The sequence below is a fragment of the Cannabis sativa genome, chromosome 8 (genome assembly GCF_029168945.1).
Source record: "Cannabis sativa cultivar Pink pepper isolate KNU-18-1 chromosome 8, ASM2916894v1, whole genome shotgun sequence".
Taxonomy (NCBI): Eukaryota; Viridiplantae; Streptophyta; class Magnoliopsida; order Rosales; family Cannabaceae; genus Cannabis; species Cannabis sativa.
In genome coordinates this window covers 45,360,609-45,379,500 of record NC_083608.1, presented here as the reverse complement: position 1 = coordinate 45,379,500, position 18,892 = coordinate 45,360,609, and the positions used below count along the sequence as shown (strand labels likewise).

The window sequence follows — 18,892 nt, the reverse complement described above, 5'->3', positions numbered from 1 at the left end:
TTTATTTTTATATTTTTGTACATAAAAAAATAGCATCAAGCCACTATTGGACCACTATCACACCACCATCGAACCATATTCTACATTTATAGATGTTAAGCTCCATTCATTAAGCTCGTTAGGAAGGCATCATACCACCATCGGACCACTATCGAACCTTTGTCTACAACCTTTACTCACTTACCAACATGAAGGCATCAGGCCACCATCGGACTACTATCGAACCACATCATCGGGGCACTATCGGACCACCATCGAGCCTAGCAAAAAAACTAGTTTTTCGTCAAAAACTCAAATCTAGCCGTTTTCGACCTTAAATTTAACATCTACTCACAGATAACAAATATTAATCATACTATTTATTCCTTTAACAACATTACCGACGGAGAAGTTGTTGGGCTCGCGAGTCGTGGTCGTGGAGAGAAGGGACTGAGGTTGTGGGTGGTGGGTTGTGGATCGAGTCTTTGGGGTGAGTTCAAAGAGCAAGAGAAAGATAAAGGAGGAAGAGAGAATGTTAGATGTTTGAAATGGAATGGGTGAAATTGTGTTTTATGAATTGTTAGCCTATTCTACCAATATAGGTTAACTTAAGTTTAGGAAAATAATTTTAACCCACTAAATGTATAGAAAGTCAAATTTACCTTCTTAAATCACATAAGTATGGTATTTAAGTAAAACAATGAAAAAAATATCAAATACATGTTTGGTAATAGAATGATGTGATATTAAAAAATGACAAAAAAAAATAGGGTGAAGCTGGGGAAAATATTCAAAGTAATGGAATGGATGGTGGCTCACTAAACGTGGCTTAATTGGGAAAGAATTCACTAATTTCTAGAGTATGATTTTTTAGGGCAGTCACTCGTCTCATGCACCTTGTTTGGATGGCCTCATTCGCAACTGCCTTTCCCTATAAGAATAGGAAGAAGTTGGTAAGTGTCCGATGGATGATGACATTCGCGAGACTCTATTTACGATGGGTAGCCACAAATCCCCTAGTCTGGATGGAATGTCTTAAGGGTGTTCGCGGTGCGAGTTGTAGCCTTTTTTCCAAACCAAACTGCATATGCAGTTTTTATAATTTCTTAAACTGCAACCGCACCGTGAGATCTTAAAACTACAAAAATTACACCATGAAAATACAGTGTGGTGCAGTGCGGTTTGAGCAATTTATACTATCATCATTACCGAATATTATAATAAAAATTTAAAAATCAATCTATGAAGTTTTAATAATACAAAAACAAAATTATTAAAGTTTTAACATTATAACATATATACTAATCATTAAGTCATTATATTGAATTGTCTCTAAAAAAAATAATGTAATATATTACATATATTTATTCTTATATGAAGAAAAAATAAAAATCATATTGTAAAATTTGGTAACTTTATAATGTATAGTGCGGTGCAATTTGAACCGCAATTATTAAATTCAAACCCACAAATCTCACCGCACGCGCAGTTTGGAAAAAATGCAAACCACGTTCGCATCGCAAAGGATTTCAAACCGTATTTCTTATGCGGTGTGGTACAGAGCGAGCGGTTTGTGCGATGTGAGCGGTTTGATGAACAGCCCTAGAATGTCTGTTCTCTTTTTCAAACACTATTGGGATTCAGTGGGGTAATTTTTGTGAAGTACTGTCGGATTTCTTCAGGACTGGTGTTATGCACAAGGGTGTTAATGCTATTAATTTGGTGCTTATCCCAAAAGTCATGAATCCCAGGAGGATTAGTCAGTTTAGGCTTATCTATCTGTGTGATGTTACGTATAAGGTTATTTCTAAAATCATTACAAATAGAATCAAACCAATTCACCCAGATTGATCTGGCTAACTAAAGCAGCTTTTGTCCCAGGAAGAAATATTCAAGATAATAATGTGATTGTACAAGAAATTATCCACTCGTTCAAAAAGAAGAAATGGAAGAAAAAAAAATTCGCCATTAATATTAATTTTGTTAAGACCTATGACAAGTTGAGTTGGAGCTTCATTGATGAGGTGTTGGATAGCTTGGGGTCCCCATTATCTTTTGCAACATGATCAATCAGTGTATCTCCATTGCTACTCTTAATGCGTGTCTCAATGGAGGCCAAGTTGGGAGAATTGTTTTTTCGTGTGGCATCCGTCAAGGTGATCATCTTTCTCTTTATCTCTTCATTTGGGTTGAAGAAATTCTTTCAAGATTCTTAGAGATTTCTCTTACAAAAGGAAAACATTAAAGGTGTCAAACTGAGCAGGAGAGGCCCTGCCCTCTCTCATATACTCTTTGCTGGTGATATTATCCTTGTTGGGTGATCCAATTTGGCAGAAGCTAAAGGTTATTGGAAATGTGTGGAGAACTTCTGTTTTTGGTCAGGACAACAAGTCAACAAGATTAAAACTTTCATTTTTTTCAATAACAATACTCTGAATGAGATGAAAAGAAGTAATAGAGAGCTCTTGGGCATTAATGAGTTGGATGGTAATATTAAATATTTGGGCTTGGCCTCTCTTTAGATCGAGACAAAAAGAGATCAATTTAAATATTATTATGGATAATATTACTTCAAAACTCCAAGGTTGATAGGTGAAAACTCACTCAAAGGTCGATCATGCTACTCTTATGAAGTCTGTGGGCCTTGCCATGCCTATGTATGCTATGCAAACCACCAAGCTTACCAATAGGCTGGTGACTAAAATTGATGGCATGGTTAGAGATTTTTGGTGGGGTTTTGAGAAAGAGAATCATGGGCTCCACTAAGGCTTGGGACAAGTTGTGTCTCCCGAATTCTCATGGTGGTTTGGGCTTTCGTAAAACTAGAGAAATGAATCAGGCCTTCTTAACTAAGCGGGGTTGGAATTTGTAATCTAGAGGCAACTCTCCTTGTTGCAAGATTTTGAAAGCCAAGTACTTTCGGGGAAAATTTTTCCTTCATTGTAGTTACAAGGACTCTTATTCATGGTTTTGAAAGATTGTGGTAAAAGCTAAATTGACGATTTGGAAAGGATCATGTAAATTGGTTGCTGATGGGAAGGATACTAAAATTTGTGAGGATCCTTCGATTACTCATGGTATCAATTTCTACCCTAAATCTTGCAAACCACTTAACAGAAAATGGGGATTGGGATCTCTAAAAACTTAACTACTTGTTTAATCATGATACCATTGTGACCATCTTGAAAGGGGGTAAACCTTCTAGTAGGGGAAGCGACTCTTGGGTTCGGACTAAGGAAAGTAGTGGTAGTTTCTCTTAGAAGTTCGCTTATTTAATCCAGGCCCTTAATCGAGCTCCTCATTGCGTGATATTGCCTTACCTCTAGAATAAGCTCAGGAACTAATAAAATTCTAGAGCGTCACAAGATCATGTGGTGGAGTATTCTCTCAAATGCACTTCCTGATCGCTCTATTCTGAGCGATAGATTTCATATTGATAACCCCCTTTGCCCTATTTGTGGGAACAAGAATGAAACCACGAAACACCTTTTCCTTCAGTGTAATTTGGCTTATCACTTATCGCGGTCTTTCCCGCGGGGCATTTTTGCTTTATCATATTATGGGATCCATATGTGGGTTGAGTTAAGTTTATCTGGAATCTAAAAGATAGGGACATTGATGTGAACGAGATGATCTGTATGCTTTTATTGTGGTGGACACTATCTGGCGGCCGCAAAATAATAAGGTACACAATGATAATCTAGGCAACATTAAACATTATATCAATTCTATTTCTTTTTGTTACACAAATTATAGAGCTACTATAGTATCATTCCCACTCATTATGTGACCCATTTGGATGTTTAGCATCCCCCTTCGCTTGACTGGATCAAACTGAATTGTGATATTAGAGTGAGGATGAAGTATATGTGCATTGCTGTTGTTGCTAGAGATCACCAGAGGATGGTTTGTTGGGTGGTTACATCAAGACTTGATTTTACAATTGCTATGTGTGGCGAGGTTGCTACTTGTTGTTTGGTTTTGGAAAAGGCAGCAGAGAATGGGTGCAATTTTGTTATTGTTAAAAGTGACACTCAAATGGTGATCAACTTTCTCAATGGAGTGGAGTCCATATGGGAAATTGAAAACCACTCAAGTCACCGTTTAAGCACTTCTTCTTTATTTGCGGGTTGTGTGTTTTCTAATGTAGTTCGGTCTCGTAATTTTTTGGCCCATAATGTGGTTAAGTGAGTTTTTACCCACAATCGATATAGTTGTTTGGATGTTAAAGACATACTTTTAGACTTTTTTTTGTAATGACCTCATGGTCTAACTTTCATTAATATTAATGCATTTTCTTAAAAAAAATCCGTTTAAAATAAATAAAATCTAATCTCAAAACCGGTTTAAATCTTTAAATGAAAAATCTTTCTGACTAACAAAAAAGAAACACAATTTTTTAATGTAGTTTATTAGAGCTGTGTTGAACATTGCAAACCACAAAATTTATGCCATGTGATTAATAAAGTTCTAATATAATTAAGGTGAAACCATATTTTAGTTATGTAAATTAAAAGACAAAAAAATTTAAAGTCACAATATTTTATTTGTAGTTATCACTATATAATATATTTAAAATTATTTTCATCACTGTATCTCACTTATAGTCGTCACTACATTTAAAATTATTACTATCACTGTATGCGTATCTTACTTCTATTGGTTATTACATTCAAAATCATACTTATCACCGTATCTAACTTGTATTAACACTAAGTTTAAAACTTTATTATTGAATTGAAGATTAAACATACAGTATCTAATTCAATAGAAGAAAAAAGTAATAAAATTGTTGAAACCATTTTTTTTTTTTTTAATTTTTATATTTTAAAGTAGTTTTTTTTTTTATATATTTTTACAGAAACAAAAAAAAAAGTTAAGAAATGATATATGAGGTGATTTTTTTTTATTATATATAATATTAATGAAATATTTAAAAAAACATTGACTATTTTAGCCACCATTTTACCTAAAATAAAATGATACATATCTTTAATTTTTAGTTTTTTATTTTTTTTTTTTGAATAAAAAGTTTCATTAAAAATCAGGCCTCAGCCTGAACAATGTCACACAAGAAAGAAGGAGCATTCAGCTCATTAAACATTCGATCTGACGATAAATAAGAGGCCCTAGCAACACAATGGGCAGCCTTATTTGCAGAACGATTAACAAAAGAGACAAGGACATTATTTAAAGTAGATAAAATAGTACGACAGTCCTCAACTAACAACCCAAATTGAGATGGCATATGAACTGAACTATTAATTGCTTGAACTACAACCAAAGCATCAGACTCAAGAACCACCGCATCCCACCCTTTGCGCTTTATCCAACTAAGCGCCTCCTTGATACCAATCACCTCAGCAATCTCTGCAGACACACAACCCCATCTACTCCCAGAGATAGCTTCAATAAGCCTACCATGACTATCACGAGCAACACAACCAAAACCAAATTTATGATGAGTTTCAAAAGTGGCACCATCAACATTTACCTTGACCGTAAAAACATCAGGTTTACGCCAATTATTACTGTTCGAAACACCCCCCGTAGCAAACATAGCAGTAGGAGCTTCAAACTTTGTAATTTTCCATTGGCCAAGGACATGTTTTGCTGATTTTACCACCTCCAAAGCAGTTCGGTTTTTACTTTGCCATTGCACTTCATTTCGAGTATTCCAAATACTCCAACACAACATGGCAGCTTCACAAGCTATAGTCTCACCGCCGGCAGCAAGAATGTCAAAAAACCAGTCACAAAACTCAGCATTTGTATCATTTGATGACTGGTTTATCGATGATAAAGCCCAGCATGACCGTGAGAAAGAACAGTCCACCAACACATGGACAATTGTCTCCACATGCATATTACACAAAGGACATAAAAGATCAACATTAACATGTTTTGAATGAAGTTGTACCTTTGTTGGGAGGCAACCAGAACAAGCTTTCCAAAGAAAGTGATGAACCTTTGAGGGCACGGGCAGCTTCCAAAGCTTCTTCCAAAAATTATCATCTTGCATGAATAACCAATTTCCTCTCGATGCTTGGAGAAACTTGTAGGCACTTTTAACTGAGTAGAAACCCGAAGATTCCATATTCCAATACCAACCATCAGCAGCCCGAGATTGACTAAGTTGAATACTTCTTATTAAATTAACATCCCGCTCTTCAAACATATCATTAAGAAGCTCAACATCCCAAGAACGCTCCCCCGTTATCATCAAACTAGCCACATATTGATCCACCAGGCCCGGATTAGAGGACAAAACAAAAGGATTAGAGTCATTGGGTAACCAAGGATCATGTAAAATGCTAACCGTGTTACCATTAGCAATAGCTCGTCGAGCTCCTTGTTTTACAAGATCTTGAGCTGCCCAAATACTTCGCCAAATAAAACTTGGGTTTTGTCCTAGTTCAGCATTCAGAAAAGAACCATGAGGAAAGTACCTTGCTTTGTAAATTCTCGCCACTAGAGAGTCTTCCATAGTAAGCAAGCGCCAACCTTGTTTGCCCAAGAAAGAAAGATTATAGTCACGGAGGTCGCGGAAGCCAAGACCACCAATATCCTTATGTTGACAAAGTTTCTTCCAACTTATCCAACTCACTCCCCTACTAGAAGAATTTGATTGGGACTTCCACCAAAACTTCGCCATCATTCCTTCAAGGCTCGAACAGATTTCTTGGGTTAAAAGAAAAACACTCATTGCATAGCTTGGTAAGGCTTGCGCTACTGACTTAATCAAGACTTCTTTGCCAGCTTTTGATAAAAACTTAGTCTCCCAGCTAAAAATCTTCTTCTTCATCTTATCCTTCAAAAACCCAGAATAGCATTCTTATTTTTCCCCATGATACAAGGAAGCCCCAGATAAAAACTATCATCAGAAGCCGCATTCAACTGCATGAGACCACAAAGCCGATCCCTCACAACCGATGGAACATTTTTGCTAAAGAAAACAGATGATTTAGCAAAATTTACCTGCTGCCCCGAAGCTGACTCATATTGTTGAAGAAGCCGAAGAACATTTTGGGCTTCATTGTCATTGGCCTTACAGAATACATAACTATCATCAGCAAAAAGCATATGAGACACCACAGGAGCACCCCTAGCCACACGACAGCCAGTCAACCAGTGTTGCCGCTCAAAATGTTTCAATAACAAAGAGAGACCCTCCGCACAAATCAAGAACAAGTAAGGCGACAGTGGATCTCCTTGTCGCAACCCTCTGGTAGGAAGAATAGGCCCCATAGAATGGCCTCCATGAGTAATATTGTATGAAACTGAGGTAACACAGGACATGATTAAGTGAACCCAGTGGTGATGAAAGCCCATTCGAAGCAACATATTCTCAATAAAGTTCCACTCAACTCTGTCATATGCTTTACTCATATCAAGCTTGAGAGCCATAAAACCATCCTTCCCAACTCGCTTCCTTTTCAAATAGTGCATAATCTCAAAAGCAACCATTATATTATCCGATATCAATCGGCCCGGGAGAAAAGCACTTTGATGATTAGAAATTACCACAGGCAAAACATCTTTAAATCTATTCGCTAAGACCTTCGAAATGATTTTATAAAGCACATTACATAGGGATATAGGCCTTAAATCAGACATAGACTCCGGATGTTTTTTCTTAGGAATAAGCACAATATTAGTATGATTTAACTCTCTTGGAAGAGAACCAATAACAAAGAAATTCTTAACAAGAGTGATAATATCATTACTTACAGTGCTCCAACATTTTTGATAGAACCCCGGGGTCATTCCATCAGGACCCGGAGACTTGTCGGGATGCATTTGAAAGAGAGCACGACGGACCTCCTCATCCGTAACCTTCCAAAGAACCGATTATTGTGCTCACTAGTGACAGCCGAAGGAACACACTGAAGAACAACATCATCATGTACGGCATTGGCAGTGAATAGCGAAGAAAAATAGTCCACCATAACCGAAGGAAGACTTCCATTCCAATCCACCCAAACGCCATTTGCATCTTTCAACCTTTGTATCGAGTTTCTGCGTCTTCTAGAAGAAGCCGAAGCATGAAAATATTTAGAATTACTATCCCCTTCACGCAACCAAAGTTGCTTGCTTCTTTGTTTCCAGAAAATCTCTCGTTGCAAAAGCACCTTATTCAGCTTAGCCGAAGCATTGTTAAAGTTCTCAAGAGACATAGCATCACGCCCCCGTTTCCAACGTTGCACTTCCAACTTACATTCTTTAATTCTCTTAGGAAAATTCCCTGAATAATCCTTTCCCCACCGCCCAAGAACCTCACCACAATTCTTAACCTTTGCCATAATTCCACTCGATGCCTCATTCCCCCAACAACTTTTGACAATCTCAAAAAACAATGGTTCTTTCAACCAAGCATTTTCAAAGCGAAACACATGATTTCTAGCAACCACCACTTCATTAACCAACACCAAATTTAAAGGAGTGTGATCCGAAGTAGATACTTCAAGATTAAAAAGTTTGGCTAAAGGAAAGAAATCTAACCAAGATTGGTTCACCAAAGCACGATCAATACGAACTTCCACCCATTCTGGCTTGCCACGGCTCCGTTCCCAAGTGTATGGGTATCCATACAACTCAAGATCATGTAGACCACAGTCCACCAAAGTGTCATTAAAACCCTCTACTAACCAACGGGGATAAGGGTTACCACCCTTTTTGTCCTCTTGGGAAGTAACATTATTAAGATCACCAATTATACACCAAGGCAAAGTAGACTTACTTTTCAGCTCCCGAATTAAATCCCAAGTTCGTTTCCGCAAGTTTCGATTTGGTTCACCATACATTCCCGTCATCCGCCAATGACCTTGATCAAAACCACATATGACCACATCAATGTAAGACACCCCATACTCTAGAACTTGGACATCCTCCTCATCCCGCCACAAAAGAGCAACCCCACCACTCTTCCCTTGACAATCTACGGCTAAAGCTCCCTCAAACCCAATCGCCACCCGAACCCTCTCCACCACCTCTTTCTTAGCAAGTGTTTCACATAAAAATAAAAACTTGGGCTTCTTTTGGACCACAAGATCCTTCAAGAATTGTTGAGCCCATGGGTTCCCAAGCCCATGGCAATTCCAAGAGATAATACTCATGATGATGGGTGGGCCTGCACACCAAGGCCCACCTGTGAATCGTTTTTTGTCCCAACAAGCCCATCATCTCCACTTACATTCCTAGCCGAAGCCACCTCTTCACCATGCAGTGCCACGTCACCATGCACTACACCCATCCTTGTACGTCGCCTCTTACTCTCCAACATAACTACCAAATCTTCATCATCATTACTCTCCTCATCAGAAGCCAAACTTTCCATACTTACTACTTTCTTCTTTTGCCCACTTTCCATACATATTTCTTTCTTCTTTTGTCTCCCTAGGATCATGGGATCATGATCACCACTATGGTCAACACAATCTACATCCATGATCTTAGGAGAAGCATTAACTTCAAGATTTTCACCATCCCGACGATCGGCACGGCCTCCAGCCACCACGCCACCATCAACCTCAGTCCGAAGCCATTGAGAACCCACCCGATAGTTTTTCTTCCTCATATCCGCCCGCATCGCTGCCCCATACGGCTTGACCATTTGCTCCACAGTTTGTTCGAATCTTTTCGGACATGAACGCTCCGAGTGGCCAATGATTCCACACACAAAGCAAAAAGTAGGGAGATGTTCATATTTAAAGTTTGCCCAAATCCATTCTCCATTCTCCTTACAAAGCTTCATTCTTCTCTTTAGAGGCTTAGCAATATCAATCGTTGTACGAACACGTAAGTATTCACGCCAAATGCCACTGAAATTCTTCGGATCGGATTTAATATATGTACCCACATAACCGCCAGCACTACGAACCACCTTCTCAAGCATGAAACCCGATTTCAAATCATGTATTTGAACCCAAAAATCAATCTTATGTAGCGGCACTACCTTCGGATCTTCACCTTTTTTCAGTCTATGAAACACAAGCGGACATCGATTAAATGTCCAAGGGCTGCCATCGATGACAGTTTGAACATCAATTTCATGAAAGAATTGAAATAGATATCTATTCGGGCCCAACTCTTTGATGAAAACGCCCTTACCCGGTTGCCAAAGTGAGGCCATCAAGTGCCTCATCGCATCAAAATCCACCGGCCTTCCCGTCAGAAACCTCCCAACCAAACACCACCGGTCATCAAATAGAACATCCTCAGCCTCATCCTCCCCCCCAATCAAGACTCCTTCCTCCTCATCATCCAAGCTTATCTGAGCGTATTGCTCGTTCAAATCGAAATCATGATGACTACTAGACGCCATGAGAATCAAGAGACAAAAGAAAAACCTTAAAAACTTGAGAGAACTTTTACCAACATGTCATACGACAAGACTTTATCCACTAGTTTTTTATTTTTTAAAAAGAAAAGAAAGAAAAAAGAAAATAAGAAGAGTATATCCTAATCCAATTAATTGCAATTAATTAAGATTCTTTACTTAAAATAAGAAACCTCAATTCAATAGTACGCCTTGCCCCCGTTTCAAAATTATTTCTTCTATCGTTAAATGAAACGTTTCTTGCTAGTTGAGGAGGCTAAAAATCGAAACGTTTTTTGTTGAGGTTAAGAACACGAGTGTGTGAAGAAGAGAGAGAGAGTCACATCTCACTATCACAATTCACAACAACCCATTGATTTTTTAGATAACGATACGAAACGAAACGAAACGAAACGAGAAACAGAGCCATGGCTGGTGGTGCAGCCAAGCCGAGCCCAAGCGCGCGCGAACGAACCATTCAATGCAAAAACTAACGGTTCTCAGAACGAGAAAAGAAAACCATTTTGGGATTTTACGAAGAAGAAACAAAACCCACTCTTCTCTCTCTCTATATCTCTTTCTAGGGCAAACTTTTCCCTCATAATCGTCGCCTTCTGCTTCTTCTTATTATTATTATATTCGCGTTTCTAATCTCAACCGACTGTTATTTTCCTTAATCTTCATCAGCTAGGGATTCCTTTATCCAGTTTTTCCTCAAGCAAGGTACATCAACGGATTTTTTTTTTTCTTTTATGTATATTGTAATCGTAATACATATTCGTCTCGTTTCGTTTACCTTATTTTCGAATTTGTTAATTTTAATTATATTTTATCTATTTCAATTTGAGGGGTTTGAGTCCTGTCGCATTCGTTCTTCGTTAATTGTTTCTTTAATTTCAATTCGGTTGTTTGTTTGTTTGTAAGTCTAAATTATTTACCTTTTTTCTTTTGTTTAATTGTTTTTAGCTTTAGCCATTTTTGGTTTATTTTTTAATGGTTTGAGACGTTTTTTCGTAGCATTAATTAGTTGAATTGATTATTTTACTTATCGAAATGTAATTCGATACTTTTGCAGACTTATGTGGTTTTAATTTCACGAAAATGCCACTTAATCTTCTTTGATAATGAATCTTATCCATAGATTTAGGATGAATGAATGGAATTTAACTCAAATTCTTTCCCAGTTTGTTGCATTGGGCTTGTTCAATGAGCAAATTTATGACATCTTTTAATGAAACGTGGATTGAAGAGATTATGTTGGAAAAAAAAAAGTGAACTGTTTGGCTCAGCCTGCTATTCTGTATTCAATTTCTAATGATTCAGTTTGTCTTATTTTGTATTTATGGCACCATATGCTTGATGGGTATTGCTGTTCATTTTTATTTTATTTATTTTTTTAAAAAAATTATTTTTTTATAATGGATTTGATCATTTCTACCTATGTTTTTTTTTCCTGTCTTTTGAAGGGTAGTAGTAGCATGCTTCATGAAGCTTTGGGCTTTATTATGTGTGTGTTATTGTAGATAATTAACTAATATATATTTTTAATGTTGTTGTCAGGCTGCTTATGAAGGACACTGCTAATTAAACTTGTGGGGGATTTTCTTTGAGACTTGTGACAATGGCAGCCGATCAGTGGAGAAAACGCTTGCATAGTACCAATATTGCGGGCTGCTATGGAAGGGAGCAGCATCGAGCAAAACGGAAGAATACAGGGTTGCCTCAGTATGATTCAAACATAAGATCTCATATTTCTCTTGAGTGGGATGGAAATCACAAAAGAGTCATTGCCAGAAAAGAACAAATTGGCATAAATTGGAGAGACTTGAAGCCATTTTTAGGTTCTTCTCCTCACGGCTCAAACATTGTTGCTGATGTTTGTGCTGTTCCTCCGGAAATTTATGAATTAGAAAACATTAAAGAGGTGCTCTCCTATGAGGTAGGATTTTTTTCATGGTTATGCATAGTTCATTTTGTATGGACTGTGTTGTCCACTTAACTCATTACTGGCTTTTTTCTGGACATTGTAGGCCTGGGAGACTTGTCTCTCGGAAAGTGAGAGAAATCATCTTATGCAGTTTCTTCCAAGAGATCAAGAGGCTGAGCAAGTTTTGAAAGCATTGCTAGCTGGGGATAACCTTCATTTTGGAAGCCCTTTTCTCAACTGGCAAGTATTGTTACATGTTAGTTATGCTATGGCTGTAAATATCTTTTGAAATCCCTTGTTATAGTAGTTTTCGGGTCTTGTGCATGCTCATGGCGTTGGCAGTGTACTCAAGTTAATGAACGATACATTTTAGTCTTGTCATTGACTCATTGACATGGTCCATTCTCTTTTCATGTTCATCTGCCGATTTTTGGCACTTTTGTCATGTGCCTTTACTATCTCTTTCTATATATTTTTTTAAGGAATTTTCTCTCGCGAGTCTTGTAAATTTTTTTAAACCTAATTCTAATGTAGCTTGCTAATTTTGAGATTTTAGCAAGTGTTTTCTTTTCTCCTCCAGAAGAGTACAAAGTTCAAAATTGTATAAGTGTTGATTTCTAATAAAGTTTAATAATCAAGCGAAATGACAATTTTTTATTGGGAAATTACTGCTACGTTCTCTGGTCAAGCTACAATACAGAGACTGGATCGATGGTAAATAGTTACTACTATTCTGAAGTCTATTGTGATTCCTATTGCTTTGAGTTTTATTGGAGCCATGAGTACTATTGGTAGTTGAAAAAGATTTCTTTCTTAGTTGACTCACGTCCATACTAACATGAGATAGAATTTCTTATGAGGGGGCTACATTGTAATTTTGAATTTTAGGAGGAGATTAGATGAATTTTTTCTTAATTTAAGGAAGTGTTTTTTTTTTTCATTTTTTTTTATTTTTATAAGAAATTTAACGAATAAGAAATATTGAGGGGGGAAAGGGGTGCTTGAGTCCTAGGTCTTTCCTGCGTTGTAAGATTCAATGAAACTGGATTGTTTGGTTGCAGGGGTGCTTCACTTTGCTCTGGTGATCTTCATCCTGATGCAATTCGTCAGCGAGATCAGCATTTGAGGAAAGAAAAGAAAGCATATTATGCTGAGCTGCATAAATATCACAATAAGTATGTACAATGTTGCCCTTTTCTTTTTTTTTTTTCGTTTCCAAAGTTTATGCTTTTTTAAATTGGATGTGATTCCTGACAGCCTTTTGAAATGTTTCGATGCATGTGGTAGTATGATTGAATCTCTGGTGAAGCTGAAGGAGAGGTTTCACAACTCTAAAGATCCAGAGAAGGAAATTGTGCAAAAGATACAAAGGTTAATTCATTATTTTTTTTACTTCTTTAAAAAAACTCATGATCTTTGAGATTGATTATTATCTTTGCATGTTCAGTTTTTAAACTTTTATTTTGCCTCTTTAGATAAATTTGCAGAATACTTCGAAGCTCTCCATTATCTTCGTATTTGTTGTAAACATAATAGAATAGTTGCATCTGTATTTTATTGAAATTATATCATGTTTTTTTTCCTGTTTTAATAAAGTAGCAAGTTATCCTGGAGTCTTCCATTATCTTCAAGTTTGCTGAAGAGCATTCTGCTCACATAATATACTTTTAGGTGGTCAAATTCTGATGAGAAACATTTTTGGCTGTCATTCTGTATAAATTAATTGTCTAAAATTCTGAGCAGTTATGGAGGAACACTCTGTATATTAAGCCTCTGTTTATTGCTTTGCTGTTGACTGTCTTTTGTTCTTTTTCAAGCTCTGTGCGTCTGGCTTGTCCAATGCCTTATTTCTCTAGTAGATCCATTTGCTTTTTTAATTTTTTTTCCAAACTTATTTCATGGTATCTAATTCTATGCAGATCAAAAAATCAAATGGACAGAAGAATTTCAGTATCTGCAAATGACTCTAGATTTCGTGTTCTTGAGGGAAATGTTGCTGCTTCATCTGATTCGTGTTCTTGGGCTGCGGATGAGAAAGCATGCAGCAGTGACAACCAGAATTCTTTCCTGGTTAAAGGTGCAGACCATAAGAACAGGTAGGAATTCAGTTATTTGTATTGACAATGTTAATTCAAGTATTTATGGTCACAAAAAGTACGAAACTTGGTAATTTGAACAGTTGTAATTCGGATGTGCATTACATAAATATATTTCCTGTTTGTAGTATTTTTGTTTCTCCCCTGTTTAAGCAAAATGATTCTCTATGAGCATTTTACCTTTTCATATGGGAACTAGAGAATAGGATCTCATCTGATTCAGAAAAGTGTTTAAAACTTTGTATATTAGTACGACATTCATGGTTGTTCATATGTCCAAATATTACAATGATATGTTTCTTCCTTTTATATTTGGGCAGAGGGGTTAAGTTTTCTTGATGATTTGATATCCTGATTTTGAATCTTTTCTCAACTCTAATTAACAATTACAATTTTTATCTTTCATTTTTTTTCCTGTCTACATTAAAAAAAGGGAAGGGGAGAGTAAAAAAAAGAAGGTATATGGCTAGTGACAGAAACCAGTTGTCGAAATTGTCATTTTATGGCTATGTTCATTTGTTGAAATATGGTCAGTTTACGGCTTCGTTCATATGGTCTCGAATATATTTTTGCAGTGCATAAATCTTATTAGTTTCTTCTACTTTCTACTGGTTTCAGGGTGCATAAGAAAGGCTCTCTTAATGGTCGAAGCCCATCGATTGTTTCAGATGATGTCCTTGATGTTGGAACAAAATTTAAAAAAGGAGACAAGCAGCAACATCAGAATGTCCTTTCAAATGACGGTGCTATGTATATGTCATATTTTAAGGTTAGAGTTTCTTGAATATATATATATATATATATACATTCATCTTTTAGAAATTGTATTCACATTTAGTAACAAAGTGTTTAGTTTCTGCCACCCCAATCAGCAACTTCGCAGGCTATACTGAGGATCATTCTTTTGTGTATTATCTTATCTGGATTATAACAGTTTATAAAGTGTAATTTTATTTCTATGGGTTTCCTCAAGAAATTACAATCATTGGATACCACCTGATTACTGGTTACTATTTAGATATGGTTACAGCAGAACTGGTTGATTCAATAGCTGAGTGTGTGCAGGAAACACTGAATTTGATGTGATGCTATGGAAAATTCTAATTGTTTCTAAGTTTCTAAATTTTAATTGTTTGGTTAGGTTTTCTTTTATTTTTTAGGTATTCTTAAGCTACTGTGAGTTTTAAGTGGATAAGAAAAATCATATGAAGTTTGAAGTGTTTTTTTTTTTTTTTTTTTTCCTGTAAGAGTTTTGCCTGCTATTAACTTTGTGGCTTCTTATATTTCAGATTAGCAAGAAGCAACATGACATTGTTAAGAACATGAAGCAGTCTGGCAAAAGCATCCAGTCTAGGTCTCTGAACCGAGTTCTAGGTAACCTTAATAGTTTTAATGTACAACCATACGAGGTGTTTATTCAAGAAGAACAGAAGAAGTTGCGTGAATATTGGTTAGTGCTTCGAAAGGACTTATAATACTCTGTCTTGTTCTAAAAAGAAAAAAAAATCATATATAGTTTAGCTTTTCTCTCCTCTAAGCTTAACATTATTCATACAGGATACAATTAGCAACTAAAGCTCTCCCAGCAGCATTTGCAAATTGGAAAGACTTACATACCCAGAGAAGCCAAATGAGGATGTCTTTGGAACAAGAACTGAATGAAAAATTGAAAATGGTGACAGAGGTTTGTGAATTAGGCTCTGTTTTGCTCAAATGTGTTCTTACCGGCCTTTTTGTTTTGCTTTAAATGTGTATTTAGCGGCACTGTTGTCTATAACATGTTAATCTGTAATGGGTATTTTAGGATGACGAGGATGGTGGGAGTCATGAGTCTGCTCTTCAGGATCATATAGAAACAGTCTGTATTGCAGAAGACCACGTCTCAACAGTGGAGCATGATGAAAAGTCTCTATCTGGCTCCCCAGAGAAACAGTCTCAAGAGAACTTTGTATCTGGTGACGTAAACTCCACTGATAGTGATTCTGAAGAACATACTGTCTCTAAATCGGATCCTGTTATTTTGGATCCGTCCGAGTACTCAGGAGCTGTGAACACTGCTGATGTTGCCGTCAGTGAGGGAGTACAGGTATCCTGTAATGATGATGTCTGGCCTGCAGGTAACATCTCGCATTCCTACTACGATTCTACAGCGAACCATGAGTACACATCCGATGAGGGATTGCCAATTGCACATCCCAAAACAAATGATGAGCAACAAACACACTTGATTGATCTGGAGTCCAACTTAGAAGTGGAAGAGACGGAAAAAGATATGGTGCATAGACAACCTGAGGCTGAGGGTATATCCTTTAGACAATCAGATGATGGTTCCTTTGGTTCTTACTCTAACCAACATCGGAATGAGTTGTTTCCATCTGTTTTTAAGGGTCAGGGGGTGTTATCCTACCATCATCAACAGAAACAATCGACGGGGTTGGATTTCCAGTCACCGAACAGTATGCTCGTGGAAGATGATCAGTTTGCGGGACATTTTCAGGAGCAGTCACATCCATCACTGCCAGTGGAACAGAGGCAAAAGAGAGAGAATGATGTTTACGAACAACAACAACGGAACCTATCTGCCAACATGTTTCCTGATGGAGGTAGATTCTTAATCCCAAGGCAAGAGCAGTTGGCACCGGTCCATATGCATGATTGGGCTGTCAATAGAGTCCCGATACCGCCACCGCCTATCCAGACTAATTTAAATGTTGGAGTTTTACAGAACTGGTTTCCTGGTGAGCATCGAGCTCGTGGTGGATGGACCATGTCAGGTGGTTCTAGTGTTCCCAGTCAGAGCATGGGGAGTGTGAGCGGAGGAGATCAGAGTCTATTCAGCGTCCTATCTCAGTGCAACCAAATCCGTTCAAGCAGCCCATATCATCATCATTCAATGCCCAACTCGAACCAATTCATCCCATCAAGAACCTACGAAATGATGGGAAGGGCAACTCCTGTTATAAACAATATCCCACCGCAATCAAGTCATTCACTCGACTATATGAGCGGGCGTGAAGCTGCCACTTCGTCCTTGATCCCCGATGATATGGGATGGATTGGCTTGCCACCACCACATCAGAGCTCAAGTTTACAAGATCCAATGGGAAAACCATACTTGAGATCATGGAACCAATAAAGATGACCCGGAGTTAGGGACAACGATAGGGAGAGGAGGAAGACAAAATCGAGCAAGATAGGTTTCTGTACATACCTAAACATTGAGCCAAAATCAAGAGAGGCAATGCAAAACGCCACTATGTATATATATCTTAGATGGTAACAGCACTTGCGGGTAGTCCCTTACTTTTTAGGGGTTAGGTTTAGATTTTTGCTCTGCTTTCTTTCATATATTTCAAAGTTTTGTTGAGAATTTTGTTTGTTCGTTTTTAGTCTTTTATTTTCAACTTTGGAGGTTATATATAAACTTCTATGCTAAACATAGTTTAGGGAGATATGCTTTATGGGCCATTTATCTCTTTTGCTGAGTTCTATTTCATTACTTATTTTTTTGCTGGAATAAAATGGGGATTAGGCGTCATTTTTCCTTCCCACCATAAAATTGTTTCTTCTTGTGATAGGGACGGACACCTATTCCATGTCCTCCTCGTGTTTTCATCCGCGCCCGAGTCATGATTCAACGCGGAAAGATAATTTTTGTGCTAAATTTAGTTCAAAATATGCACTAAAGTTATATTTAAATGCAAAAGGAGTAAAATAACTTTAAAAACAATAATAATATTTAGCATAGAAAAATAATATTTTAAATTTAAATTATAGTTGTAAATATGTGTGTGCCAGGCTAGTTCGAATCTCGATCCATATTTTGAAAAGTTTGTCAATACTTTAGAAGGTAAGCTTGATATGACCTGGAAACCAATATTTTTGTGTTATGCTCGGACTTGTGCAATACTTTATTTAGACCAAATATTTTTTTACAACTAGATAGATAATCACTAAAGTGACGTTTGATTGAGAGGAATGAAAATATAAAAATATGAATGAGAATGAGAATATGAATATAAATGAAATTAAATAAAATTTAAAATGTATAAAAAAAATTGATAAGAAAATCATTGAATTTTTTATCATATTACATTAGAATGGTCTTTTATTCTATATTAAAATCGAATAGTCATTTCACTAAAATACTAGAAAGAGCATTTTATTGGAATGATATTCCAATACTTTAATACAAGTAAACAAAATAATGTAATGAAAATTATTTCTTTTCTATTATATTTTATTACATTCAACTAAACGTCACCTAAATTATATGTATTTTTTTTTTTATATAATTTTAATTATTTTTATATAATTTTTCAATAATACTTTACACATAATCAAATAAAAAATTAATTAGATGGATTAGAATTTAAATATTTTTTTAATAAACACATATGAATTATTATTATTATTAAATTATAAAAAATTTTAACGTGTTGTGTTTTTTTTTTCTAGTTTATTCGTGTTTACCTGTTGTTCCTTCAAGTTTATCGTGTCGTGTTAAAACTTATTTTTTTGTATTTTATCATGTCAAAATTCATATTTTTTTCGTGCCGAGTTGTACTTTTT

The 18,892-nt window shown here is 36.5% G+C and overlaps 1 protein-coding gene across 5 annotated transcripts; it reads left to right on the top strand.

The window, feature by feature from the left end:
• Positions 1-10,517: 10,517 nt before the first annotated feature.
• Positions 10,518-17,788, top strand: LOC115698952 (uncharacterized). 5 transcript variants are annotated; one of them, XM_030626166.2, is made up of 11 exons: positions 10,625-11,020; positions 11,858-12,236; positions 12,328-12,464; positions 13,286-13,399; positions 13,482-13,595; positions 14,144-14,320; positions 14,939-15,089; positions 15,610-15,770; positions 15,878-16,004; positions 16,125-16,923; positions 17,046-17,788. In XM_030626166.2, the coding sequence occupies exons 2-11, from the start codon at positions 11,919-11,921 to the stop codon at positions 17,060-17,062; spliced, it is 2,115 nt and encodes a 704-aa protein (XP_030482026.2). In that variant the 5' UTR covers positions 10,625-11,020; positions 11,858-11,918; the 3' UTR covers positions 17,063-17,788. The 5 variants fall into 5 exon arrangements, with proteins under 5 accessions (XP_030482023.2, XP_030482026.2, XP_030482021.2 ...); XM_030626163.2 differs by having other exon boundaries at positions 10,518-11,020; positions 13,512-13,595; positions 16,125-17,788; XM_030626161.2 differs by having other exon boundaries at positions 10,629-11,020; positions 16,125-17,788.
• The last annotated feature ends 1,104 nt before the right edge of the window (positions 17,789-18,892 follow it).